Source organism: Spea bombifrons, chromosome 8 (assembly GCF_027358695.1).
Source record: "Spea bombifrons isolate aSpeBom1 chromosome 8, aSpeBom1.2.pri, whole genome shotgun sequence".
NCBI classification, from domain to species: Eukaryota; Metazoa; Chordata; class Amphibia; order Anura; family Pelobatidae; genus Spea; species Spea bombifrons.
This window is the reverse complement of record NC_071094.1, coordinates 8,016,038-8,043,228: the sequence shown is the minus strand read 5'-3', so window position 1 is coordinate 8,043,228 and position 27,191 is coordinate 8,016,038. Positions and strand designations below refer to the sequence as shown.

General features: G+C 42.3%; 1 protein-coding gene across 1 annotated transcript; it reads left to right on the top strand.

The window, feature by feature from the left end:
- Positions 1-7,391: 7,391 nt before the first annotated feature.
- On the top strand, positions 7,392-25,747 carry NT5DC2 (5'-nucleotidase domain containing 2). Its single transcript, XM_053472765.1, has 14 exons — positions 7,392-7,696; positions 12,149-12,333; positions 12,792-12,866; positions 13,994-14,049; positions 14,338-14,431; positions 15,231-15,359; positions 19,293-19,353; positions 20,211-20,313; positions 20,561-20,662; positions 22,156-22,237; positions 23,936-24,022; positions 24,107-24,247; positions 24,762-24,826; positions 25,185-25,747. Exons 1-14 carry the CDS (start codon positions 7,417-7,419, stop codon positions 25,444-25,446), a joined length of 1,722 nt encoding a protein of 573 aa, XP_053328740.1. The 5' UTR covers positions 7,392-7,416; the 3' UTR covers positions 25,447-25,747.
- Positions 25,748-27,191: the final 1,444 nt, after the last annotated feature.

Sequence of the window (27,191 nt, the reverse complement as noted above, 5' to 3'; positions counted from 1 at the left end):
TTAATAAATAAAATAAAAGTAATTGACGTTTTCAAACCTTGACTTTTGTTACATGGAACTTTACAATTTTACCAACATGTTTATGGCTATCTATGTGTAGCAGCCAAAATGCAGTCTATTCTCATCAGCATGAGAATGCCTTCCAAATATTACTTTGGGGGATCTTTGTATGCTTCAAAAAAGGGATTTTGATAACAGGAAAGATAAAATCATTATAGGTGCTCTGTCAGACTAAATATGCTAACTACGGTATATACAGTGTTCTGGCCAAACAGCTGTCAAATCTGTGATGGGCTATTTGTGTTTGGCATAATAACAGAGATAGTTTACAATTCTCTAGCCACCAGACTACAAATGATAAATTGATTTACATAGCGCCATCATAATCTGTAGTGCTGTATGATAGGTTAGGACAACATAGGTAAACCAGTAGAGCATTACATAAGAATTTGACATAGAGCAAAAGGTGAGGAGGACCCTGCTTAAAGAGCTAACGATCTAGATATCGTTGGGTGGAAAGGGGTGGTTTCTTCTAATAAAATATATTTATAGTAATATATTATATTTATGTATAATGTAGTATAACAAAGACTGATTCTGTCATTTTAAAATAAATTCTTTGTGGAACTTTGTTGAAAATGTGTTGATTTACGGTATTATAAGTCACATTTTGTATACTGAATCTATGTAATGGGGTTATGTATCTTAAGTACTAACTATCATGTACATAGTTTTTTTCACTATGGAAACCTAATAAGCATTTTGGGAGATATACTCCAGTTTGTAATAAGTCAACATTTTCACGTGTAAGTGCCATAAGCTTACCTTTGTCCTAAATAGTTTCTAAGAGAAAAAAGGTCTGAGCTCCATCTCACCTATGTATAGAACGTTGGTGATAATCGGAATAGTTATGGTTAGATTCAGTCCGCTGCGAATGAATGAACGTATGTGTACTTTTAAATGCATGTGTGTGTGTGCATGAACAAAGACCTGCCACTCCTGACGCACAAGCTGCATGGAAATATACACCAGTTAAATAAAAAAAAAAAAAGGGAGTGGTGATATGGCTTGCTTCTACCTCAACAAATTGCCTTACTTCGCTCTAAGGCCTTGTCATTATTATCATCCATTCATTCATACAATGGCAACAATTTACGCAGCGCTTCTTACGATACATATACGCAAGGGCTGTGACAAGACTAGAATTGACAGACTAAGACAAACCGATCCATTCGATTGAGGCTTACAATCATGTGGGAATAGGGTGAGGACAAACATAAGGAACAGAAAGGTGAGAGGTAGTGTCGGGGTTGTATCAGCCACAGGGAAGTTCTAGCAGCTAAGAAGAGGGTTCTGAGATTTTTCTTGAATGTTAGGAGGGAGGGTGAAAGCTGAAGGTTTGGTGGGAGTAGGTTCCAGACGTATGGGGCAGAACGAGTAAAATCTTGTAGATGGGAAAAGAAAGAGGTGATGAGTGAGGAAGAGAGAATTTGCCCATGGGAAGAATGTAAAGATTGAGCAGTGTTATATTTCACAGCGTGGAAAAGCAGAAGATGAGCGGCATGCAAGGAAGATAAGCCTAGCAGCAACATTTAGGACAGACCACAGAGGAGAGAGTCAAGACAGCGGAATGCCAACCAGGAGAGTGTTGCCGTAGTCAAGATGGGAAATAAGTGAACGAACCAGAGTTTTTGTGGATTGCGAGATATGTTTTTAGGGGCAAGCGTCGGGATCTGGCGAGGGGATGAAGGAGAGGTTTGAGTCAGGGATGACCCCAAGGGCCTGGTTTGCAGGACGGATAGTCGTGTTAATGGTGAGAGAGAATTTAGATACTGAGGTGGAGATGGAAGGAGGGAAGATAATGAGTTTTAGAAAGATTTCAGGTAGCGTGACATCCATAAAGAAATAGCAGACAAGCAGTTGGTAGATTTGGGTATTTGCATATCCTTATATTAGTACACCACAGTTAAAGCTGAATGCTTGGATGCGGAATGCGTTAGAATGGAAGAGTTGTATTTAGCGATATATTAGATTTATGACCTTTGGAAACTGAGGCTTGTAAGATGAATACGGTGTCTTTACTCAATGCTGTCAATAGAGGGCGCTAACTTTAATCATTAAACCAGGTTTTCTAACCACCCGATTTAAATTGGATTGAGTTTTTCTTGAGTTGATGTCTTGTTTGAAGACATGTTTAATGGAATGTAAAAAGAAGAATTCTGAAAGAGAAGAATTCTGAAATGCAATCATGTCCTCAGAGTAATATCTGCTGCAAAAACAACGGATTGTGCATGTATATGCTGAAGCAAGATGTGACTGAATTGTAAAGCAATTCTGGTTTTTATACTGGTGTGTATATATATATATATATATATATATATATATATACACGCACACATGCATATATATACACTTGATAGTCGGTAGCTACTTTATATCCACTTCTTTATTTCTCATAATTGTAAGTACTGTTTCTATACACATTGTGACACCAAGGTTAGAAAAGCGAGAGGGCTATCGTGGGAGGAAAAAGACACTTTGCAGGAGCTATGTAATATGAAAACGGTTTCAGATTCCACTTAACGTATTTACTGAGCCCCTAATGTCATACAAGACAATCCTTCAGCCAATGGGGCTACATCTGGTGGAACTTACAGGAGAAACAACACCCGTGGACATGCCTTAACTTGTTCCTACTTAACCTGTTTTAAAGCACAATGTGTCCGACAGCAGCAAATAGTACCCACCATGTAACAGATGCCATGATCAAAATTAATACTTTCTCCCTACTGATGACATAAAAAGGTCTCAACTGATGAATCCCTCCACTGAGATGACCGAGATATGTATACATACAGACATAAACCCATCCCCTTCCATATACTCATGTTTTGCGACCATCAACGCTACACAAAATTATCTAGACCTCGACAGATTTTTGCCAGTTCTGGTTAAATTGCTTTATTTTCTCAGAAGGCAAAACGGTGTGTCTTGGCCACTTAGGAAGGCAGACGACGGTCACAACCTTCGTTACATATAAAAGAGAGCCATCGATCTTAGTATCCGACATTTAATAAGTTATGATTCTGTCTTATTAACCCAAAAATTCAGGTAAAAAGGAGTTTTAAAAAAAAAAAAAAAAAAAAAAAAGCTTGAAAGCGACTGTGGCTTTTTGTCTGAATATGTTTGCCAAACAAAAATCACAACTTTCTAAATAGACTCATTCATGAAATACAGTAGAATAATAAAATGATTATAAAATGACACATTATGTTTCCCATATAGGAAACAAATAAATCTCAATGTAACCGCTCTGGAACACAGGATTTATTATTTCTCAGCAAATGAGGTTGTTCTGGGCGCATGATTTCCAGAACAATAACTGTTCTTTGTTATTATAGCTGTGCAATTAGTTTGTGACCCATTAATTATATGAATCCTGTGTTCTAGGAATTTGGCGTAGAAAGTACGGTTTGTTCTACCTATGTCTATGTATTATACTTGGGACTACATAAGTAATTCAATTTTGTTTTTTTTTGTGTGTTCTTAAAGCATTTTGAACATTGAGGTCCGGCATTACTTCGCTGTGATGTCATTTCATGTTTTCATTAACACTGTTGAAAAATTGAAGACCTGGAACTGTATTGATCATTAAAAGAGACTTCCCTTTAAATTGTGTTGGCGCTTGAAAAACCTTTTTTTAAAGGGACAGTAATGCCAAGAGAATTTTGTCGCAGGGATCAGTAAAGCCGACCATGATATCTGCTGAGTCTAAAATATATTATGCCTGGACCAGGGGCGTAACTAGAAACCACGGGGCCTTGGTGCGAAATAATCTGTGCCATCATTGCCCCCCACACAACTTGTCTATGCCTTCTTTGCCCCTTGCCCCCTACCGACATACAACATATGTAAACACGCTTACACAAATTACACACACTCATACTAACGCGCACTCCATCTCATCCTACTTACACATTCATGCTCACACACACAACTACATATATACATAGATACATAATACATAATAAAGGCCTTGATGGATCATTACAATTCATATGGCTGTATGTGGACCAGAATAGTACTGGTATCATAAACGCATCTGGATGGGGTCGGAACCATGAAAACCGGGTCAGCCAAGCTCGCCTTCACCTATAGAGCTTTAAACTTAGTTGCCTCACCGATAGAACATAATCCAATAATCAGATAGGATTGGCAATTGGCACACCGAGCAAATATACTACTGGGGGAAAAACAGTAATCATTATTAAAAAAATATATAAAAAATCATTTTAAATTGTTAAAAACACTAATAATAAGACGCTGTGGTTGATGTTCGGCTGTAGAGGGATTGTAGTGTTTTGAATAAAAACGTATAAAGGGCCAGCAGAAATTGGCTAACAGCTAAAACCAGATCAGGCTGAATGCTGGCCATTTATTATGAAACACCAGATGTGTAATTAAGACATCGATGTTCTCTACGCGAGCCGCACAAAAGACTTAATTATATTAATAACGTCTCGGCCAATTTCCTGCCCTACAGAGACGGAGTTGGGCAAACGGTGACAGAAATACCAGTTAAAGGGACAGTCGTGCCATGTTTTCATCTGCGGCATTACATATCAGTTCAGCCGCTATCCAAATAACCGGTCCCATAAGGAATTATTACCCACCCCCCCCCACGCCAGGGCTGATGTCATCTTAAATATTTCCTAATGCCAAGTGTTACGTCATGTTAACCCCCTTTTAGCACAAACCCGCAGGACGAGGGGGGCAGTAATGGTCCTGCCAGGGCCAGCCGAAGACTTAACGCCGCCTGGGGCGAAGTTTAAAACGCCGCCCCCCCCGCCGACGCCGGGGGGGGCATTTTAAACTTCGCCGACGCCATAAACTACGATTCCCCCCCCCGGTACTTACCTTTAAACAGTCCTGCGGCGAGTCTCCCTGCTCTGCCACGGTGCCGGCTTGTAATGCTGAGCGCCGGAAATTGACGTCACTTCCGGCGCTCTGCATTACAAGCCGGCACCGGGACCGAACAGGGAGACTCGCCGCAGAGGAGAGAGAGAGAGGGGCGCCGAGCGGGTAAGCGAAAACCACTCGGTGCCCCTCTCTCTCTCTCCTCCGCTTCAAAAAAAAAAACCAAAAAAAAAGCGCTTGGGGCGGCAAAGTGCCGCCCCTTCTAAAGTGCCGCCTGGGGCAATTGCCCCAGTCTGCCCCATTATAGGGCCGGCCCTGGGTCCTGCACCCGCTTCTGTTCCAAGACATGGGGCAGGATCTCTGACGCTGAGCCCGAGAGCCCTTGTTACAGCTCTGGAAACCCCTATTCACTGTCAGGATAGCCTCCTTCCCAGGGCTGGCCCGACAATGGAGCCGAGTGGGGCAACCGCTCCAGGCGGCACTTTTGAAGGGGCGGCACTTAGCCGCCCCATGCCCTCTTTTTTTTTTTTTTTAAAGCGAAAGAGAGAGAAAGGAGCGCCGAGTGGTTTTCGATTAGCAAGCTGTCAGTACCCGCTCGGTGCCCCTCTCTCCTCTGCGGCGAATCTCCCTGTTCTGTCGCGGTGCCGGCTTGTAATGCTGAGTGCCGGAAGATGACCTCATTTCCGGCGCTCAGCATTACAAGCCGGCACCGAGACCGAACAGGGAGACGTCCCTTACGAAAAAATGACTGCAGTTTTTCTGAAGTAATACTGCTATTTTTTGGACATGAAAAAACTGCAATACTGCACTTTTACTGCATTATTACTGCACATTTACTGCAGTTTCACTGCATTTGTACTTCACTGTACTGCAGTTTTACTGCACATTTGCTGCACTTTTTTTTATATTGCAAACCTACAGTTGTAATTCAATGTACTGCAGCTTTATTGCATTTGTACTTCCTTACAAAAATAACTGCAGTAATACTGCAGTACAGTGAAGTACAAATGCAGTAAAACTGCAGTAAATGTGCAGTAATAATGCAGTAAAAGTGCAGTATTGCAGTTTTTTCATGTCCAAAAAACTGCAGTATTACTTCAGAAAAACGGCAGTAATTTTTTCGGAAGTGACTCCCCGCAGGACTGCTGAAAGGTAAGTACAAGGGGGGGGTGTAAGGGTAGATAAGAGGGAGGGAGGGAGAGGAAGGGTAGATAATGGGGGGGGCGGCAGAGAAGGAGGGAGAGGAAGGGTAGATAAGGGGGGGCGGCATTTTAAAATTCGCCCCAGGCTGCATTTTGCCTTGGGCCGGCCCTGCTCCTTCCGGCTAGGGCTGCCTGGAGGGGCCCCGGGACCTCACCGTCTTACCCTGTACAGGGCTGGAATGGCGGTCGACGCTGGCACTTTAAGACCAGCAGCCACCTGATGACATAAGCATGACGTGCAGAGGGGCATATCCAGCCAGAAAGAGTGGCAGATCAGGTACATATGGGGCCATAGCTGCCAGTAGCCCACTGGGCATTGGCCATAGTGCCTTAATGGATAGTCCAGGTGTGCTGGTGTCCCCCAACCCCCTATCCTGAATAACGATCCCCTTTGAAGGTATGGATTTGTAACATTTTCAAATAAAGAGTTAGTTTGTTTAATCCGATGCTTCATGATATTTATCTATTATTAAATGTACTGTTTTAAGCAAATTAAAGTTTGAACCACTAAAACTGAAGTCCCCTGATGTTTAACAAACACATTAAAGAGAATGGATTTATATGGATTCAGATTTAGATACTTTTGGCCCCACGGCATTCCACGCAGCTTCCCTTCATTTCCCAATCAATTGTATCAGAATTCTACTGTCAGCCCAGGTTGGAGGCAGTCACTTTATTGGTTCTGCTCGAGTTATTTTAAAGAGATAAGAGACTCTGGGGCTAGTGATTGCCATCGGCTCACCACCCTAGCATAAGGATTACAGATGCTCTGTACTGATTTATTCCAAATTACCTGGAGAGACATATACTTCAATGTGGGTTTGGCATTTGTTGTTGCGCTGGATGTAAACTAAGATATAATATAAGGAAGTTTTACTTTACTGAGAGGGTGGTAGATAGGTGGAACAGCGTCCCAGCATTTGGGGTAGAGGCTAATACAGTGAGGGAATTTAAACGTGCATGGGATAGGCATATGGCTCCTTAATCTAAGAGGAGAGCATTTAAGTCTTTAAGAGACAGAGTCGGGTGTCTTGGGGGTAAAATATGACGTAACTTGCTTCCCGAATGTTGGACCGAGAACCCCGACATCACCACGTAGGCAGCGCCTGGGGTGTGCCGAGCAGGCACACAAAACAAAGCAGGCGAAAACACGCCCCCTATCAAACTTACTGGCCGCCTTAGTTTCCCCACCCATTTTTTGCTGTGTAAGCCAATGGGATGCGTGAGGGCGGGTCTGGCTCTGGAGCTTGTTGTGATTGTGCTGCCCGCGTGCTGCAGAGCTCAGTGCGGCTCGGAGATGGCGGTCCGTAGGGTTCTGTGCAGCTCTGTGTGGAGAGGCGCCTCTGCCGCGTACAGCACGGCTCGGGATGGCGGGCAACCGGCCCCGTCACCTGCCAGTGCCCAGGTACCCCCGGTATCAACCACCACCCCTCCGGTACCACCGGTCCCTCCCCACATTCATCCCGCTGGGGCTCCTGCACAGGGCCGTCGCTTCTCCTCCTCTTCTTCCGCTCCCAAAATGGATAACAAGTCCTTCCTATGGTCCCGTTACTGGGAGATGAAGAAACTGGTGCAAGGTATGCGTTACATCCATATTCTAAACATGTATGTGCGTCCTACATACGAAACATATGCGTGTGCAAGTATCCTGCGCGCATATATATATATTGTATGAGACTCAGAAGTTGCATGCATTGTGCGTTGATCTACAGATATCTTGCATGTATTCAGCACATGCACTGCGACCTCTGAACCGATGACACATCTGTATTGACTTAAATCCAGCATTTTCATGCAGGAGGGAGATATTTGTAGCTATTTTAAAGTGTTGGATGTGGTATGGATTCTGATACTTGTTTGGAGTTCTGTGTTGAGGTGTGTGCCAGCTCTTGCCTTTCCCAGTGGGATCAGTGGGATCAGCGCGATCAGTGGGATCAGCGCGATCAGTGGGATCAGCGCGATCAGTGGGATCAGCGCGATCAGTGGGATCAGCGCGATCAGTGGGATCAGCGCTGCGGGAGATGTTAGATGGCAGAAGCTGTCTGGGCTCCTAAACCTCAGGACCTGTAGCTGAGCAGCGGTGAGGCGGCCTCCTCCAGTCACTTGGCTCAGGCATTTAGGCTTCCAATGGCGCGGCACTATCTGGCAGGCATAGAGTTAATCTGACAGGTATACAATTTGACTCACAGACTTCCCCATCAGTACTGATGGCTTTCCCAGATCCCAGTTCTTTAGAAGGATCATTGGCCTGAATGATTACGCTTTAAACCATACCTCCCAAGTGTCCCTCTTTAGAAACCAAATCCCTCTCCCCCTCCTCCCTCACCCGATGCCCCTCTTTCCTAAAAGAATGTTTGCTGGGCACGAGGGTATGAAAAGGTTTTATTGCCCTAATTTTCCCAATAATGTGTATAGAAGCTGCATAATAATGGGTCTCAAACATCTAAAGCCCTGCCTCCAACTGTGCCCCTCAAAGCTGAAAATGCCCCTCTTGGGTCATGCTGGCAGGTATGTTACCCGCGGGCATAAGCTGGCCCGTTCTCCTCTCGTGGCGAGCCCTGTGTATGTGGCTGATCGCAGGTACTCGAGGATCTTGGTGTCTGATGCTCCAGACAGGATGACGTTCCCCGGTGACTCACTGTATTCACCAGCTCGCTCCGTGCGAGCCGTTACATCCCACTGATTTCCACCCATTGTAAATCCCGGCTCTCCGAGCACCGAGCTGCACGTTCCTCCTGGTACTTGGCGCTTGTTGATTGGGATCATTAGTGTAAAGGGACCTGCAGCGGCAAAAAGATCAAGCGGCCTACTGGTGTCTTGTGATGCACATCTGCCATTGTACAGCGCTACAGAACATGATGGCGCTATATAAAACAATAAATATTAATAACAATCTGGCCTAACAACCGATGATGTTGGGTGAGATTGAGGGCCTTTTAAGTGACAATCATATCTGATGCTTGTGAAATAGTCGAAAGGGGTCCGTTGCCCTCTGTCAAGTTCAGTTGCCAAACTGAGGCTTGCTGCAAGCCCATTTATTAGCCCGTTATTATCAGTCCATTGTCATCTGCATTGAACTCCTAGCCCAGGAATGAGTGGACATCAGCATAAGCTGTCGGCGGGAATGCTATTGTTCTTTTGCCGCAGTCTGCGAGGGTTGGTGTCGGAGCGTCGGGCTGCTACCAAGCACCATCATTAAAGGGACAGCTGTCCTTGTAAATATACCGGATGGACTTTCTTTTATAGGGTGACCAGGTGGCCCCTTGAACTGCCGACATGAATGGCAAATACAGACTCCAGGGCTTTATTCAAAAACTTTTATTTATGTGTTTTTTGACATATCTAATGTGGAGTGAATAATCTCTATAGTGCACCTGGGTTTTCTCCCCAGCGGGGGTTAAAGGGTTATTCCCGCCGTGCTTGGCCGAGGCAGTAGCTGCATAATCCTCCAGCGCTGCGTGTCCCGGCACACGCCTGGCAGGGATGCTTCGCGCTGCACGTACAGGCGCTGGGAGGGCCGGCTGGCTTTCCGATCCAGGAGTGAGTAAGGAAAGTTATAGCTTAAATTATTTAACGTATTTTAATTGATTGGGAGTCACCGCCGCCTTTAATGCACGGCGAGCGATCGGTGATTTTATTAAGCTTAATGAAAGGCTTACCCCATGACTTGGTCCTCTGGTGCATCATAATCTCACTGCAGCTCGCCCCAAAATTCATTGTTCAGTGAATCAAACCAAATATATTTGGGCTTCATTCCAATTGCATGCTGTGGAGCATTTATTATTATTATTATTATTATTATTATTATTTGTATATTCTTACAGTCCAAACATTCAAAGGGTCTGAGAAGACAAACCGATACATTCGATAAAGTCATAAAGTAGTACTTTATATATGCTGTGTGATCCTAGGCCACGGCGGCCACTAATCCTCTCCCCTGTTAGTGAATTGGCGAGCAGGCAGGCAGGCAGGCATCTAATTTGCTAACCTGTCTGCACCGGGCTTCAGCCCTCCTGATAATGCGCGGAGTCCACGCGGATGACGGCCGCACACCATGTACAGTCGGGATATCGTTTTCAATCTTGGCTGTACATGATGTTCAGCAGCAGACGAGGCTCGTTGTCTTATCACATGGTTGCACACGAGCCAAGTTTGGCGCAGCGATGATCTGGGCGTCCCTTTGGGCGTCTTGTGACGTGGAGGCTTCGGTATCTTGTGCCAGCGATTCAGCCTGAGTTTCCCAACACTTTTTTTTTTTGGACAGATGGAGGGTGAGAGATTGGGACTTTGTGTCCAAAACATGAGTAAAAATGGAAGTGAGACGTTACTCAGCTGTTTTTAGTTCTCAAACGGTGTTCGTCATTCGCTTGGGTAGATTGTAAGCTTGTTGGAGCGGGGCCCTCCTTACCTAAGCGAATTATTTATAAAAAAAATATATGCTGCCTATGTCCTGTTTACACGTTGTACAGCGACGCGGAATATGATGGCGCTATATAGAAGAATACATAATACTAATAAAGAATTAAAACTTTGCATTTTCAGCATAAATGACGTATCAACAATATTTCTGTTCCTAACCAAACTCCAAACTGCATGTTTCCATACTCCTAAGCACATGTAACAAAATATATTTTTTCATAATATACAGTGTGTATGTATATATATATATGTATGTGTGTGTGTGTGTGTGTGTGTATATATATATATATATATATATATATATGTCAAACATTTTTATATATACATACATACATATAATCTGTTTGATAATTTGTTTATTGAAGCACAAACAAAACATTAGATGTCCTCTATTAGAAAGTTAGATTGTAAGCTTGTCAGCCGGGCCTTCTTTATATGGTATGCCGTTTCGATTTTATTCTTAGTTCTGGATTTGTCAGGCCCTTTTAATGTATTTGTTGTAAGAAGCGCTGCGGAAATTGTTGTCGCTGTATGAATTAAAGATACTTATAACCTGGACCAAATCCCAGAGGCATCCTAGAATTTGAGGGAAAAGTTGGAATAACAAAAAAAAAACAAACAAACAAAAAAAACCTTAAATATTAATTATTATTATTATTTTAATATTTTTTTTTTCTTGGCTCATCTTAACCCCGGTAAATAGTGGTGTATGTTTTGGAACACATTGGCATATCCTTGCATACCCAACAATCCACTTTCCTTGTTCTTGTTTATTGTTCTCTGCCTTCCACGAATGAAACCATGTGAGCTGTGTCAACACAGAGAAAGTTGGAAGGAACTCCTGTTTCATGGCATGGCAGATTATAACAGTGACCCGGGAGCATGTGTTTAGGTGCCACCCCCCCCAACCCCCCACCGTTACAGTAGGGCAACCAAAAGATCAAAACAACTAGCCCGTTCCTCCTTCCCCCAGCTCAGCGCAAGCTTGTTTTTCAAAGGATTTCTGGATGGAGGAGGGGAGCGGAGCCAGACCCTGGAAACTTCAAAGGAAATTCCTACAATCCAAATACTTCTTCCATATGGATTTCCAGGGGAATTTTTTTTAATTTATTTTTTTTAATTGGGAATAATAGAAATCTTGTAGGAAGGAACACAGTCACTATCAAGTTTTACCAGCTGTGCTGGTTGAAATAAACTTGTGCTTAATGCACTTTACTGCAAAGACCTGTGAGTGCCCATTTTTTTTCTTTGGTTTCATATATATATATATATATATATTTTTTTTTTTTAATTGTCAATTTTGATTAGTGGCTATATAAAAAAATAAAACAAAACAAAAAAAACACGGAATAGGGTTATGGCCAATTATTAGTAAAGTACTGACACCCTTCAATTAAGGATAATTAAAGGTCAATGTATATTTACACTCCAGTGCTCTGCTTAAGTTATAATTGGTCATTCCTTTTGATCTTTGAGCTCTAGGTATTAGAGATGCGCTTTGGTACTTTGTTACTTTCAGCACTTTTGCTGAAATATAAATACACACAGACACAATATAGAATGTTTTGTTTTTTCATAAATAAATATGCATTTTTTGTTAACTTTTGTAGACCTTCTGCCACCCGGAGTCTGCAATCTTCTAAATTCATCCACCATCTACGCCAACAACGAAGTGTGTCTAGGAGACATAGAGATCTATGGATTTGATTATGACTATACCCTGGCATTGTACTCGAGTACCCTTCACTCTATGATATTCAACACTGCCCGAGATATCCTGGTCGATCAATATAAGGTGAGCTGCATTCGAGTAACTGGACTCATTTGGCCATTTACTGCCAAATGCTTTTATGGAATGATATTGTTCATCCAGCGTAACAATACATATCCCTGAGGCTAAAGTTTTGGATATAAGGTAACTTTAGTTGTTGTCCTGTTGTACCGTTCCAGCTTGTGACCTGTAGAGTCAAGTTTTGGGGGAAAAACAGGTTATTTCAGCACTCATGAAGCTAGCGCATATAAAATAGTGAAAGCTTCATCCACTGTTCCTTCAAGGTGGATAACTTGGAGTAACTACCGGTTTCGTGGTTGGGAGGGACTCTTACTTTTAGTTTTTTTTTTTTTCTTTCTAATAAACATTAATGTTTTAACTATCCTGTGTTTGTGTAATAAGCCCTTTTTAATTGTTTTGTGCGATTTCCCCCCCCTCTTTCAGTTTCTGTTGTGCATTAGCCTTTGTCTCTTGTTTTCTAGTACCCAGCAGGAATCCTCAAGTATGATTACCTACCCAACTTTGCTGTAAGAGGCCTTCATTACGACATCAATAAGGTAAATCCCAAGACATTGGTGACCTGGAGTGTGGGATCTGGAGAGATGCTCCAGGCAACGTGTCTACTTCCTTAACCCAATCCATGCGTTTGGGATTTTATCTTTCTAATTCCGTACACCCTATTGATGTTTATCTTTGTGTATTTTTTTTCATATCGGTGAGTCCTGAGGTCACTCGTCTCGTTCTGCCAAAGAAAAGGCTGGTAATGAATGTAGGCTTTGGTGGAAAAAGCCCCACTCAATGCTTGCAGATCAGTACGCTTTTGATGGAGAGAAAGTTGCTCGTCTTGCCTACCATAAACCATAATTACCATGAACTCATTGAAGAGAAGGCAACAGAGTATAAAAAATTAACAGCTGTGGGTGTTTTGTTACAAAGAAACACTCATTTTTACATAATGCGTTTTAATTTAGTATTTGTATAAATCGCATTGCCCTTTTTTAAGAACTTGTAGCCTAGGCAGTTCCTGTAGTCCGTTTTATTGTAATTTATAATATCCAGTTTATGAATACTGCGGATATTTATACTCGATATGGAACACGTGAGGAGGACTCTGTTTGAACATGCTGATGATCTGTCCAGAACAGGGGTCCTATTTAGTCTGGAGGTGAAAGTTCAATCATGTGAAGTGATCTCTGCGTCGGACCGTAAACGCTTTGTGGGGAAAGGGTGTGTTAGAGGCTAGAACTGAATATCAAGAGCATGCTTTGGAAAGTCTTATGGGGGTTGAGAAGCCTTCTAGTAGAAGAACGAGGAGGTGTAATAGTTAAATAGAAGTAAAGTAATGCTAGGAGGGAGCGGTTGTTGACTTATCTGCCACTCCAAATTAACTACTAAATCCTTTCTAATGCTACTATTGATATTTTAAGAGTTGGGGTATTGTTACGTCATTGTGGCCTTCAACGGGTGATTAAGTTGGCTAACAAACCCAGGTAAGGGAATTGTGCTGACGACAGATGGTTTTCATTACAGCTCAAGAGAAAAATGGTTTTGGGAATTTGTTTGGGCTTATCTTGGTTCGCAATAAGGGATGATTTGGGGAAGTTGAGCCAAGCAATCTCGTATGTAACTGAGATGTCCGTATTGCGGCCGTAACCATGCGACACGCTCTGTGTTTATTCAACAGGGCCTGCTAATGAAGATCGATGCCTATCACTACATACAGCTGGGCACGGTGTACAGGTAAGTGAAACAAGCAATACATTTAATTATCCTGCCTTAAATAGACTATTCGGGGTGTCTTACTTTAAAACGACCATTTTTGGATGTATTGTGAGTAAAAAGTAATTTACCGTGGATTGTGTTTGGAAGGCTTGTATAGTAGTCTTATAGTTATTTAAGAAGGTTGAGATTTTGTTGACTGTTGTTGGTCTTCATAGCCAGAAAGTGTTGTATGTATACTGTGGTGTGTTCGCCTTCTCTTACAAACAATAACCGTATGTGTGATCTTCGTCCCTCCGCATTCGCTAGGGGCCTGAAGCCGGTCCCAGATGAGGAGGTGATGGAGCTGTACCAGGGAACACACCACATCCCGCTTCACCAGGTCAGCGGGTTCTACGGCAAGGTAAGGCTCCCGCGTGGGCTGTGTACTTTTCTGAGGTAATCGGTTTGAATTAAGGGAACTGGTGTCTCACCCCTTATACCAGATCCTTTAACCAAGCTGACTACGACTGGGGATCTCCATTATGGAATAAGGAGCATCCTCTACTTGCTTCAGAAAATCCATGGCTGGGGCAGCCATATTTTAGGTAGTTTGTGGTAGTTTTGGTAGCTCTGTGTGCGGGAAGAGAAATGGGCGACGTTAGTTTGTACGAATATCTTCCTGTTCCAGTAACTATGTAAACCCCCTTGGATGCCTGCGGAGTCCGGAAGGCTCCTTGACACAGATGCGTTTAATCGTTTCAAATGCCCCTCCGATTGCAAATCTTTAATTTGTACTCGACTCTTTCATTTTGGTTGTTTCCTAAGCGAATATGTACTCCCGCCTTCATTGATGTGTGCATTTCTGCATGTTGGCATGTTATTTACAATGAAGAACCGGGAGAGAGGACTCTTAGGACTAACCTGTGTCCAGTTGCTTGGTTTCCTCAGCATATCAACTTGCTAAATTTACCCAATAACTTAATGCCCCTATGTATGGGGTGTAGGAGGCAGTTGACCGTAACCATTGAACTCGCGGTTTGGGGTGTTTGCGCTGGTGATGGGTATCCTTTGGCCCTCCAGCTGCTGTAGATGCGAGAAGACTGGTTGTACCTTGTGGGGATTTTGTACACGAATCCTGCCTTGCTGAATTATCTCACTGCTCCGGGACACTTCTCTCGTTGCTCCTTCTAGAATAATGGACGTTATCTCTTTTTTTTCAGGGTCCTGCCGTCAAGCAGTACATGGACATATTCTCTCTGCCCGAGATGAATCTACTGGCCGTGGCCAACGACTTCTTTCTTACCAATGATATTGATTACGACCCCGTTCACCTTTACAAGGACGTCACAGTAAGTTCATTGTTGTGTTTTATTTTCTCTTTAATCTTTGGGGATGGGGAATGTCGATCCTGGTGGTGGCTGGAGAGCCTTCTCGCTTTATGAAGTTGTATTAAATGGACATTGCCGGGACCTGCTTTCCCAAAAATGGTGCAGAGTTCCACAAACAGAAATCGATGGTCTTGCTGCACTTCAATAATAGGAGAGTAAAGTATATAATAAGCTCTCATAATCCGCTTTAAATATACTGCTTTCTAAGAGTCTAATGCCGATCCCCCAGTGTTCAGATGTTGGCGCTGGAAGAGTCCAAGTCTGGCTGTTCTGGTTCTGTAACCTTTGTGTTTGCTTTTATAGATTGTTTGTTTTTTCAGCTACTTCTGCCCTGACCTGCAGGACACTCGGCTATCGAGCTGTTGTGTAGACGAAACTCTCATGGGGGTTTAAAGCTGCCAGCGATCTGTCAGTAACGTCCCTGAATCTTGATGTTCTCTTGTTTATGAAAGCTTTGTGTTGGTAACTTGCTGCAGGGTCAGGGAATGCGTTGTGTTCCAGTCTTCCACCGACATTTAAGCCTCTAAATAAATATACTTTGGGTGTTTGTGAAATAGTTTTAAACTACTGAACTAACTTGGAACACTAAACTAAAGTTATTTTAGCGGCAGGTATATTGTGTGCTCCTGTGTGTCCGTACATTCGGTGATATTTATAGTAGAGGTTAAAACTTTTTTTTTTTGCTCTCCCGTTCCGCTTTTTTCTTTTTTTTTTTTTCTTCAAATATTTGACCGTGTGAGAATGTAAACAAAACAAAAAAAAATAGATCGCTTAGGCTTAAGTTAGGCAGAAAGTGAGAAGGGGAATAATTTTTTATTTTTGTGGTTGGGCTTCCCCTCCCGTTCTTTGCGTGGGTAACTGTGCTGTACATTTTGTTCCCGGCTGCCCTGTGCGATCTAACACTCTCGCAGATGTCTATTATCTCACGACGAGCGCTGGCTGACTCTTCTCTTTAGATTTGGAGGGTGGGGGCTGGGGAGATAGGTGGGGTTTCTGTACGTATGTTTTGAACATGGCAAAGTCATATGGAGGGAGATTAGTATGATGTCTTTAAGGGGAGGGAGTCCAGTCCCAACTAGTTGTGTGTGTACTATAGAGATATCATGGCAAAAAAAAAAATTATACATGAAATCCGGGTAGCTAACGGGTCTGTTCACAAAAAACTGCTACTAAAGAGAGATTTTGCGAATGAATGAATGAATTCCGGGTGGAAAGTCACATCTATGGCAGCCTTAATCCTCAATTTGTTTTCCGCAGCCGCTGTCTTTATTTTTTTATTTATTTTGTTTTACTTGGGGAAACCTGATCCTACGGCATGCGCAGCTACGCGATAAGTAGAGCCCCTGTTATAAAAAGAGAATTATGAAAACATATTGACGTTGTTGTTGTTGTTGTTGTTGTTATATTATTGACACAAAGTATCGAAGCCTCTGTTCTTTAATGCTTATAGTCATAGCGTTTAAATAATCTTGTGGTTTGTATTGTCTAACTTATTTTAGACACAGATTCCTTAGGGGGGTTTTGGATTTTTTTAAAAAAAGGGAATTAACCCTTTAACCAGATTGCACGTCTATTCGGCCGATCAGACTAAGGTTTCTACTCCAAGGCAGCTGCGGTGTCAAAGGTTGGGAGCCTCTGCTTTAAGTGATCTATAAGCGCATCCCGCTGTGGTATGGCCGGGATTTACACATCTGTGTGTCTTCAGCCCTTCTCCGGTGAAGGATTTGCCTTTGAGCTGTATACGCTGCCCTTTGACCCTTTTCTCACCTGAGAGCGGTTTAAGGGGTGGATTTTTGGATTATATTCTAACACACCTGTGTTGATATCTCGACCGTCAATCTGCCCGGGGAGCACAAAGGCTCGCGCTGTCACCTGGGGCGTTTGTCATTAATGGATTTAAGCATGAGAGCTCAGTGCATCCAGAACTGAAGAGATTTCTGTAATTGTTTAAAAAAAAAAAAAAAAACGCCATTGGCAATCCAACAAAACCACTGTTTGCGGGTCGCATATTGTGGGCTTTTTCCGTTGCGACGCTTTAACGTTACGTTGATCTAACGCACGCCCCGATTCACGTGCTTCATCTTTGTTCTGATACTTCCAGTGCATTCGGGCTCGCTGGTAAAACATTCTGGCTACCTGAATGGACAACGGAATCTCCTTCCACAAAGTTATTATAATCATTATTTATTGCTTTATATAGCGCCATCAGATTCCACAGCGCTGTACAAAGGGTAGATGGGACATAACAAGTAGTATATAACATAAAATAAAGAAACCGGTGATGAGGGCCCTGCTCAACTGAGCTAACGATCTAGAGGTGGTACAAATTAGACCATTTTTGTAATTTTTTTTTATTTTTTAAACTAACAAAAAAAGTGTCCTGTGTGTGTTTTTTGTATATTAAAAAAAAAAAGTTATGAAATGATTAAAGCATGACTGTTGCTTCTGAGTTCTCTTATTCTGCCGTCTGGGTCACTCACCTGTGTCAATGCAGGGTTTTTCCCCTGTTTTCCCGCACTGCAGTCTGTCACGTTAGAAGCAGTGTTGCAAATGGCAGTGTTTCCCAAATAAACTGTCCCGTTATCTGTCCACTTAATAATTATCGTGTTGTTATTTGAGGTTGTGATTACCCGGTAAATGATTAAACGCACTTTTGTGTATACAGAATACGCAAACAGGAAGCGTCTCGGAACGTACATGAAAGTGCGAAGCATGCTGTGTACCAAATGTAACATCCGTGCTTCCAAAACAAAATCTGCTTTTATAAATGTCACGGTGTTACCAGTTAGTGACATCAACAACCAGTAAACTGTCAATAACTACTGGTTCTGCTATACATTCCCCTCCCCCTTCTGGTTAATGTATTAAGGGTTGCTTCAGAGGGTTTAGCCCATCTCTGCTGTGATTCTTATAGTAAATTAGAGCGTTGAATGGCAATTTAAGAAACAATCTGGGTTATAAATGTTTTCTTTGTGCAGGTTACTGGGCTACGCTTGCATAAGTGCACATTAAAGAGCATCGTATGTACCAATATGTTCCAGACAAATGTATAGATCAAAAATCTGAACAGAGCGTTTCGGGTCCAGCCGAGACGAGGATTGTTATTTGTTTGCCCGACGATTATGCTGCCAGTTCTTTAGCCTGATCATGTCCTAAAGTACTGATTTAATGGGAAACAGACCTAAAATATATAGGAAAAACCTTATGTCAGAACTTTCTAGTTCTACCGAACCTTTCATTCTTGTACATGTACGGGCTCACAATGCGTTGTCCTTAAAGAGTTTAAGGATAACGCGTTCTATATAATGTCTAAACCTACGTGTGCAGCCATTCGTAGTCTGGGAATGCATTCATAATTTATCCAAATTCCAAGCAGGGCCCGCTAATTCATGCATTTGTTTGCTTTTTCATTCTTCTACCCGCACTATATTTTTAGATGTCTCGTTTTCTTCTGTTTATTTTCTACGTTCCCATGACCGAGCCTCACAGGAGGCGTGAATGCGGCATTGTGATAACCGCGGACATTGTTGTCTTTTTCCTCGCCTTTCATTTACAAAGTCAACTTAAGGCAAGGACAAAACGTGATCGGATTTACCCAGCGATTCCTCCTTGCGGACCTAGACTTATCAGCCGCAGTGCGCTATCTCAAAGCATTTGGCCGGATAAATAGTTTATAACAGCTACTCTATCTATATACAAAGAGATTTTGTAGGGCAAACAAAAAACATTTTGATCTTGTTTTGAAAGTAAATGCCAGTAACCAGGTTTTCTTAGTAACTCCGTCTATCAGTCGATGGGCCAGTTCCAATTTGTGGATTTTGTTTGCAAATTTGCATTAAATTTTATGTTTTTTTGCCTTTTTAAGCGTGTTTATTTTTTGTTTGTTCCTTCCAGGATGCGATCCGAGACGTGCACGTAAAGGGATTCATGTACAAATGGATCATGCAAGACCTTGGTGAGTGCGTCGAGCCGGGTGGCCGGCGGAATGTTTTCGCAGGCAGCAAGAGTACGTGGCAGGGTTGTTTTGCCAGGAAGCCGTGCCTGGTCTTGAACGTCTTCGATGTAATCTGCTGCCTGCCAACATTGCTTGCAGTGTTCCCTGAGCACTGGACGTACTTTTCGTGGATGGGGGGGGGATGGGAATTTCACAGAATTCTGTAAACAATACTCCCTTTCTGGAATACGTGAACATGACTGCCATACTGGTGCCCCGGAGGGTCAATCTCTGAGCCTCTGGGCTGAACTTGTCATCAGCTAGGAGGGTCTCTTCTCCAAACAAAAGATTGATTTTCTCAGGAATCCTAGACAGCCGAGCACACCCTGTCCTGGGGTTTAATGCCAAAACTTATTATTGAGAGCGGCCGCTAAAGCCCAGTTAAATACGGACACTTCTTCTAATGCAATCTCATGCTGCAGACGTGTGTTTTTATCCTAATAAAATAACATTTATCCATAATGTATTCATGCATAGAAGAGCCGTATTACACACGTTAACATCTTTTCTCCGTAACTTTGTACTTGAGGATGGGTGCAGGGAAATCAACAGCGTGTCGGTTTACATTGTGTTAACTATTTATGTAGCACAATGACTGCTCTGCATCTCTCTCTGCATCACCCTCTCAACATCATTTTAAGAAAAACCATAAAAGAAAATCACTTAAAAATAAATAATAATAATAAAATATATATATATATATATATATATATATATATAATGACCATGGTGTTTAAAGTTAATGTTATTCATTAAAATGTTTTTTTATTTTAATTAGCTCTGTCAGCATTTATTTATTATTATTATTCATCTTTTAGAAAAATACATTTTGCGTGGGGATGAGACGTACGCAGTTCTGCACCGCCTGGCCAGCCACGGGAAGAAGCTTTTCCTTATCACCAACAGCCCTTTTAGCTTTGTGTAAGTTTGGGATAGCAATGCAATGTATGCACTTTCAAAGTTCTAGGGGTCCTTTTCCAAGACAATAGAAGGCTTTTATTTTAGTGATCTGACATTTTAGGAGGTATGGAATAATATTTCAGGATTACAAATTAATTATATATTTTTTTTTATTTATTTTGTTTGTTTTATTATAAGTGAACCACATGTATTGTATTGCTTAGATCAGCTGAACAGGCTTCCTGTTCTGTTTTTTCCCCTCTAACAGAGATAAAGGAATGAAATACATGGTGGGCAAGGACTGGAGAGATTTCTTTGATGTGGTGATCGTTCAAGCTGACAAACCTCATTTCTTTAACGACTGCATCAAGTGAGTTGTCCCTTTACCGATACTACCTACAGATGTGTTTTTACGTTGGACTACAGAACCTGATCCCTGCCATACCGGCCATATATTTTTGGTTACAAGATCTCCCTTGTGTCAACTTGTAACAAAGCCGCCACCGTGGAGGAGAGAGTCCCCCTCAACTTGTTCGGCTTGTTAAACCAGACCTCTTATTCACAGATGGCTGAAGACATAACCACTAATCGAGTTATCACTTTCTACACAGATAATTAGGGACTACAAAAAAGTGTAGCTGCAGTTCCCCTGTAACTGAAAAGACTGGTGAAAAGTCAGCTTATTAAGAATACTTTGGTCGATATTACATTAATAGGCTTTGAATGACTTAAGTGATCCGCTATCCAAGTGGAGAGATTTAGAATGAATCTTTTTGGAAAGCACCAGTGTTGAAGTTAGCAGTTAACTTTTTTACTTTCTATAAACAGTGAGATTTATTTGTGAGCTGCGTTCAGTCGACGTGCCCTTAATAGCCGCCCCAGTCACTCTGGGAAAGTTTACCGATTGCAGAATTGCATTTTAACACAGACCCTGCCCCAGGCCAAAACTAGTCACGTTGTATAAGGCCGAGTTGCATAATCGCAACATCTTTTCCTCTTAACGGTTTTCCGGTTAATAACATTACCCAGCAAGTAAACCAATGTTTAAAGTCCTGTGTCTGATATTGTGCAATCAGGACGTGAGCATCTGCCTGGCAAAGGGCATCCTGTACTAGTTCCTTAAATGAAATGAGTGCGCTCCGAGCGACAATAGATCTTATGTGAATGCTGCCACTCGAAGCCCTTTAGATAAGTAATTTAAAAACTAAAAAGTCTAACATGGAAGAAGACGCCGTACTAATAAGTCACCCATTGCTTATTCTGTATACTTCTGAGTCTACATAATATATATACAAAATATAATACTCATTGGTTAAAAAAAGGAGAAATCAACTGATGTAAACTTCATGATGAGCGTTTTCATTCATAAACTAAAGCCACGTTGCATATCAAGACACGTTTAATGTTACGATGACCCCTATCTGGGTTGAGCAAAGTTCTAGAGCGGCTCATCACTAGTGTGCTTCAACACGATCCGAGGCATGTTGGATTATAGCATACTTTCTGCTTATTGTGACAGCCTTACTATTGCCTGTAACACGACCATAGACAACGTGCAGCTCTTCTATGGCTGCTGAACACCAGGAGGGACCAGGTCTTTTAGGGGACTTTTGGGGCAAAGTTGGTGGATGGAAACTACCCTTTCTAAACTTCTGTCCTTTCAGGGTCTCCCATCTCCTGCTCCTACACATGTCTAAATAGTGAACGGGCTTTTCCCTGTCTCTGAAACAGGACGGGCTTACTTGTTTCTGTGTGGCAGGAGACTAGGCGTAGACAGATAACAAATACAGATGTCGCTGTATGTATAGGTTTGGTTTATGTTAACATAAAAGTAACGGCTCTGGTTCCTTCTCCACTTAACAGGCCCTTCCGCCGAATGGATGGAAACGGAGATCTGAAATGGGACAAGATCACCAAGCTGGAGAAAGGACAAGTTTATAAACAGGTACACACAAATAATGACACAAACAAAGCTATTGCCACAACAGCAACCAGACAACTCCTAAATCTGGAGAGTAAAGGAACGTCGATGCAAGCCACCCGGAACCAACTAAAAAGTATAAACGTGAATAGCTGAGCATGTACAGTCTCCGCAAAATGTAAAAAACTTTTATTTGCTGCTGTACTGGACGGGCAGGCAGTTTATTTTAATCCCAGACTAGGGTTTCAGGAAAAGGAGGTCTGCTTTGTATACGTGGCCAAGCTTCTGCGTCCTGTATTTCAGAGGATGTGATCTAACCCTCCGGGGACTAGGAGGCTGCAGTCAATTATAGTGCGTGAAATAATTTCTACGCGGAATGTTTATGATTTTCTGAACCTCCAAATGCATTTGTGAAACACAAAAAGAAAGAGTAGAGGGGGTTGTTTAAGGAAGACTTTAATGGGCAAAGCTATCTGTAAATATACAGTGGGAGGAACTTTCAGGATGCCTGCGAGGCTCAGATATTTTACATGCAATCCTGAAATACTTTATTTTATTTTCTTTTTATTTTATTATTCCTTTTATTTTAGCTAATCCATACAATTTTAAAGAGCAGGCATTATTTTTTTCTATAAAAAACTATAATCTGCCGTACACAAACATAATGCACAATGAACTGTATCCTGTACAGGCAGTTTTGCACGTAGCTCGCAGAATGCTCTCTGTATCCTTCGCTATACGTGAGCTGTTTGCAGATCCCACCCGCTAGCTGCCATGCTTTGTTTACCCGCTCGGTGTCCGTTCCGAGTGATGACTGATGGGCTCTGCGTCTTGCATTGCCGTTTCTTCGACACACACACACACACACACACACACACACACACACACATGCGTAAAGGCTTTCATTCGCACCGTGCTGGGAGGCAGGGAAGATTAAGATTCGTCATTGAGCAGCAGCAGCATTGTGACACCCAGCTAAGCCGTGTCCCCGCTACGTGCTTCCCATACACGACCCGGACAATGGCTTTGTTGAAACTGCAGCGTGTCTGATCTGCCGCAATGATCTGCTGAATCTGTATACTGTTACGCTGCAGCAGAAGCTTCTCCAAGACAGACTCTCCAGTTAATGGGACTTTATACATTTTCCTGTATTATTTAGATTTAAATATTCTGCCCTGGTTTATTTTCTTTTTTTGTAACCAATTAACAACGCTGTCCAACTATTTTCCCAACTCTGCACGGTTTTAACTGGAATACAAGTTGATTTGGTAATTCCTAGTACTCTGCCACCCCATCATATTACTTAACCCCGCTTTAATTTTCCTTTACCCCAACAGGGTATATTAAGGAGGAATAATCTCCAAGCCCCTATGCATTTTGTACTTTGAGGATACATTTAGAAACGGATGTTGGCCCCTATGACCAGGTTATAAGCAACTCACCCCTACCGGTTTAATAAACTACTCCACGCCATACATTTGAACCAACAAATATACTGAAAAGCGTCTGACACCAAAGCGCTTTAAATGTTACTGAAGCTGTATTTATAGGATTCTTATTACGTGATTTTGTAGACTAAACAAATCTAAATACTTCATTCAGTCTATTAAGTGATGTTAATGTGCAAGAAGGAAACCCCGTGTTATATGCTTAGTGGAAATATAAACATAAAACGGACACCTTCAAGATCTTTTTTTTTTTTTTTTTTTTTGCCTCCTTCAGGGTAATTTGTTTGACTTCTTAAGACTGACCGGCTGGCGGGGTTCCAAGGTGCTCTATTTTGGCGATCACCTGTATAGTGACCTCGCAGTGAGTATTTTTCAGACTAAGTGATTCTTAATATTCCCATGAAAATAAAACCTCATCTAATGAGCGTTTGCCCCCCCCCCCAAGGACCTGATGCTGCGGCACGGCTGGAGGACGGGGGCTATAGTCCCCGAGTTGGAGACAGAAACTAAGATTGTGAACACCGAGCAGTACTCTCAGTCGCTGACCTGGCTGCAGGCTCTGACCGGCCTGTTGGAACGCATGCAGGTGAGTTATCCCCCCCCCCCCCAATTATGATCAGCCCATCGAAGGGGTTAACGCTACACAATCGCTCTCATGCAGCATGAGCAATATTTATTTACTTTCATAATATACACCCCCTTTTTAAGGACTCTTAATTTTGCATATTATACCCAATGTTTTATGGTAATCTAAGATTTAGGAATATTAATCTTTGACCAAAGGGATGCCATTCAATCAGTGACCGTGGAGTTCCAAGTGCGTAGCAGTTGTCATGGAAACTAAATATTCTTGTTGATTGCATCAGATCAAGCACTTTTGCACCTAAATTCATCCATTCAGCATGTCAAGCTGAGAACGGGAAACGTGTTGGACATTGTCATTCCAAAAATAAAACTTAATATGATACAGGCACGGTTCTCCATCGTTTGAAATATGCAGCTTTTCACAAATTATTCATAACGGTTTACAGCATATCCCATGTCCTAATCACGCTTTGGAAATCTAAGCCCGGACTCAAATCTTTTCCTAATTGTTGCAGAACTTTCATGATGCGGAGTCTCAGCAGGTCCTTCAAGACTGGATGAAGGAGAGACATGAATTAAGGTACATATAAAACACCTTGTGGGTGAATACTAGACAACGCAGGGTGCTGTGATATCATATCGGTTTCTTAGATCTATTCTAGAGGATACATTTCGGAACATTCATTAGAAACGGTCCTGTTTTATAGCATCGCATGGCCCGCCTGTTCTGTGTGAAGTTATTTCCTGATTCTAGAAGCAGAATGCTTGGAGGGTCTAGATACGTTTTGGCTTCTTATTCCTCTTGAATGTTGCACGAACAAGCAAAATAAATAAGGAATATGGTAGAGTTATTGTGTTCTTATTTTAAATAAAATCTGACTTAAAGTTCCTCTTTAAGCAATGTATTTCTTGAGGATTTGACCTCTTTTTTTTCCCAGGGCTATGACCAAGAACCTCTTCAACCCTCAGTTCGGCAGCATCTTCCGGACTTGCCATAACCCGACCTACTTCTCCCGCCGTCTCTGCCGCTTCTCGGATGTTTACATGGCATCCATCAGCTGCCTCCTGAACTATGATTTGAGTTACACTTTCTTTCCCCGACGCACCCCGTTGCAGCACGAGGCTCCGCTCTGGATGGACCAGCTCTGCACGGGCTGCATGAAGACTCCCTTCCTCGAAGAGATGGCTCATATCCGCTAAACCCCCCCCCCCGTCTCTCCCGGCGCGGACCTCCTAGTTTCTTGAAATGTGGAAATACGAAGACGAATGAAGTGAGAATAAGCTCAGTTGGCCTTTACCAGCGTTGTTTGCACGGCGTAGAGCACACCACAGTTTCTAGAGGAAGCAAGAAAAGGTTGCTCTGAACTTTTGATAAACTGTTCTGGATAGCAGGGTGTTCTAACGCAAGAACAATTCTTCTGGTCACACAAGACTCTTTATAAACCTTAAACCGCCTATTTTGTCCACTTAATAAAGAGAGGATTGTGTCCTTGTTAACAAATTAGCAGATTCCATGCTGGATCGTTAGGATTAGCATACTTTGTAATGCATTGCCTTAATGTGCACTGTGCGTGTACTTGGTCCGATATGTTACTCGTGTGTCTTTAATTTACGCTGCCCCCTTCGCTAACACCCGCGGCAGTCACAGCTGTGTGCTTTCAGGGCGCCTGATGTATTTGTTATCTGGAAGCGTGAAATAATTCAGTGTCGGATCTGTCACGCACCCGGCATACCAACACCTGTTAACGTATTAAATCTGTGGGTTTTGTACAAACTGTAATGGGGCTTACAGACTTCTGAAACTGTTACAAGGGGAGGTTCTGATCCTATTATGGGGTAATACAGCTCAAATTGGATAGTTCTGCCAGGGATCCCCCCATTCAGACTTACGATTGTTAATCATGGGGGCAACTCATTTCCCCAGGGATGGTATTTTCAAGCAGGACGCTAATTAAGTGGTAAGCAAGATCTTGAATTGATGGTCATTTTAGATTGAGGATGTTAAAAGCACATTTATTTTTTTATTTTAATTTTAATCTAACTGTTCTCCGGTGAGGCAGGTAGAGAGATAAGGTGGGCTGCGGTTTCTAATGCAATTAAGATGAGGGATATTGCATGTGTTGGTAAGGAAGTCAATGACTTTTTCCCAGGAGATGTTATCTGCTTGGCTGGTGGGAAACCAGAAAAGACGTAATATTGCGTCCCATGAAAAGTAAATATATCGAAGTTGATGGGTCCCGATGGGAACTTAGTGTGGGAATAAGTATAAGAAGCTGAATAATCTGCGGACGTGATTTTTGATAATACGATGTTATTACATACCTGCCATATTTTACTGAACTTGTTTGTTTTTTCATATTTTTTTTTTATTTGGCCTAATGAGGCTGTAAACTTAAAATAAACAGACAAAATGTTTCTGCTTTTTCGGATTGCTGACACGAGGATGATTATGGTTGTTGGCAATGGTTACAATGGGAGGAATGAACTGATACATTTGTGATACCCTGTCTGTATAACATGGATGCAATTTGTAGCTTGTATAAAATGCTTATTTTTTTTTTTTATTATTGTCACTGTTACAAAAACAAAAAGCTCTGAGTAAATCTTCAATAAACAGGGGATTTTATGTGATGTACAGAGACGTGGCCATGAACTGAAAGTATTACAAGCTGCGTAATAATAATATTATTATTGACGCACATAAACGGTCACACGGAACGGGGTGTTTTGTGACCAGTATTATTCGTCGGGGAGGACCAGTACCTTTTAACCCATAGGCGGTAGGTGCCAGTAAGCAATCTGCAGCATTTATCTTGTAACCGAGTTGATTCCTGTAACTTGGATACATGCTTCAAGCGTCCGATTGGGCTGTTGGCGGAATCAATACGTGAACGATGGGCGGAATGCCAAGGCTTCCTTGGAGAAATAAGTCTGCCCCATGGAAC

Excerpts from the sequence above, each read along its gene's own strand:
- NT5DC2 (XM_053472765.1), top strand. The coding sequence starts at position 7,417 with ATGGCGGTCCGTAGGGTTCTGTGCAGCTCTGTGTGGAGAGGCGCCTCT. Across the intron at positions 7,697-12,148 it reads GATGAAGAAACTGGTGCAAG|ACCTTCTGCCACCCGGAGTC; the intron begins GTATGCGTTACA and ends TAACTTTTGTAG. Across the intron at positions 14,432-15,230 it reads TCAGCGGGTTCTACGGCAAG|GGTCCTGCCGTCAAGCAGTA; the intron begins GTAAGGCTCCCG and ends CTTTTTTTTCAG.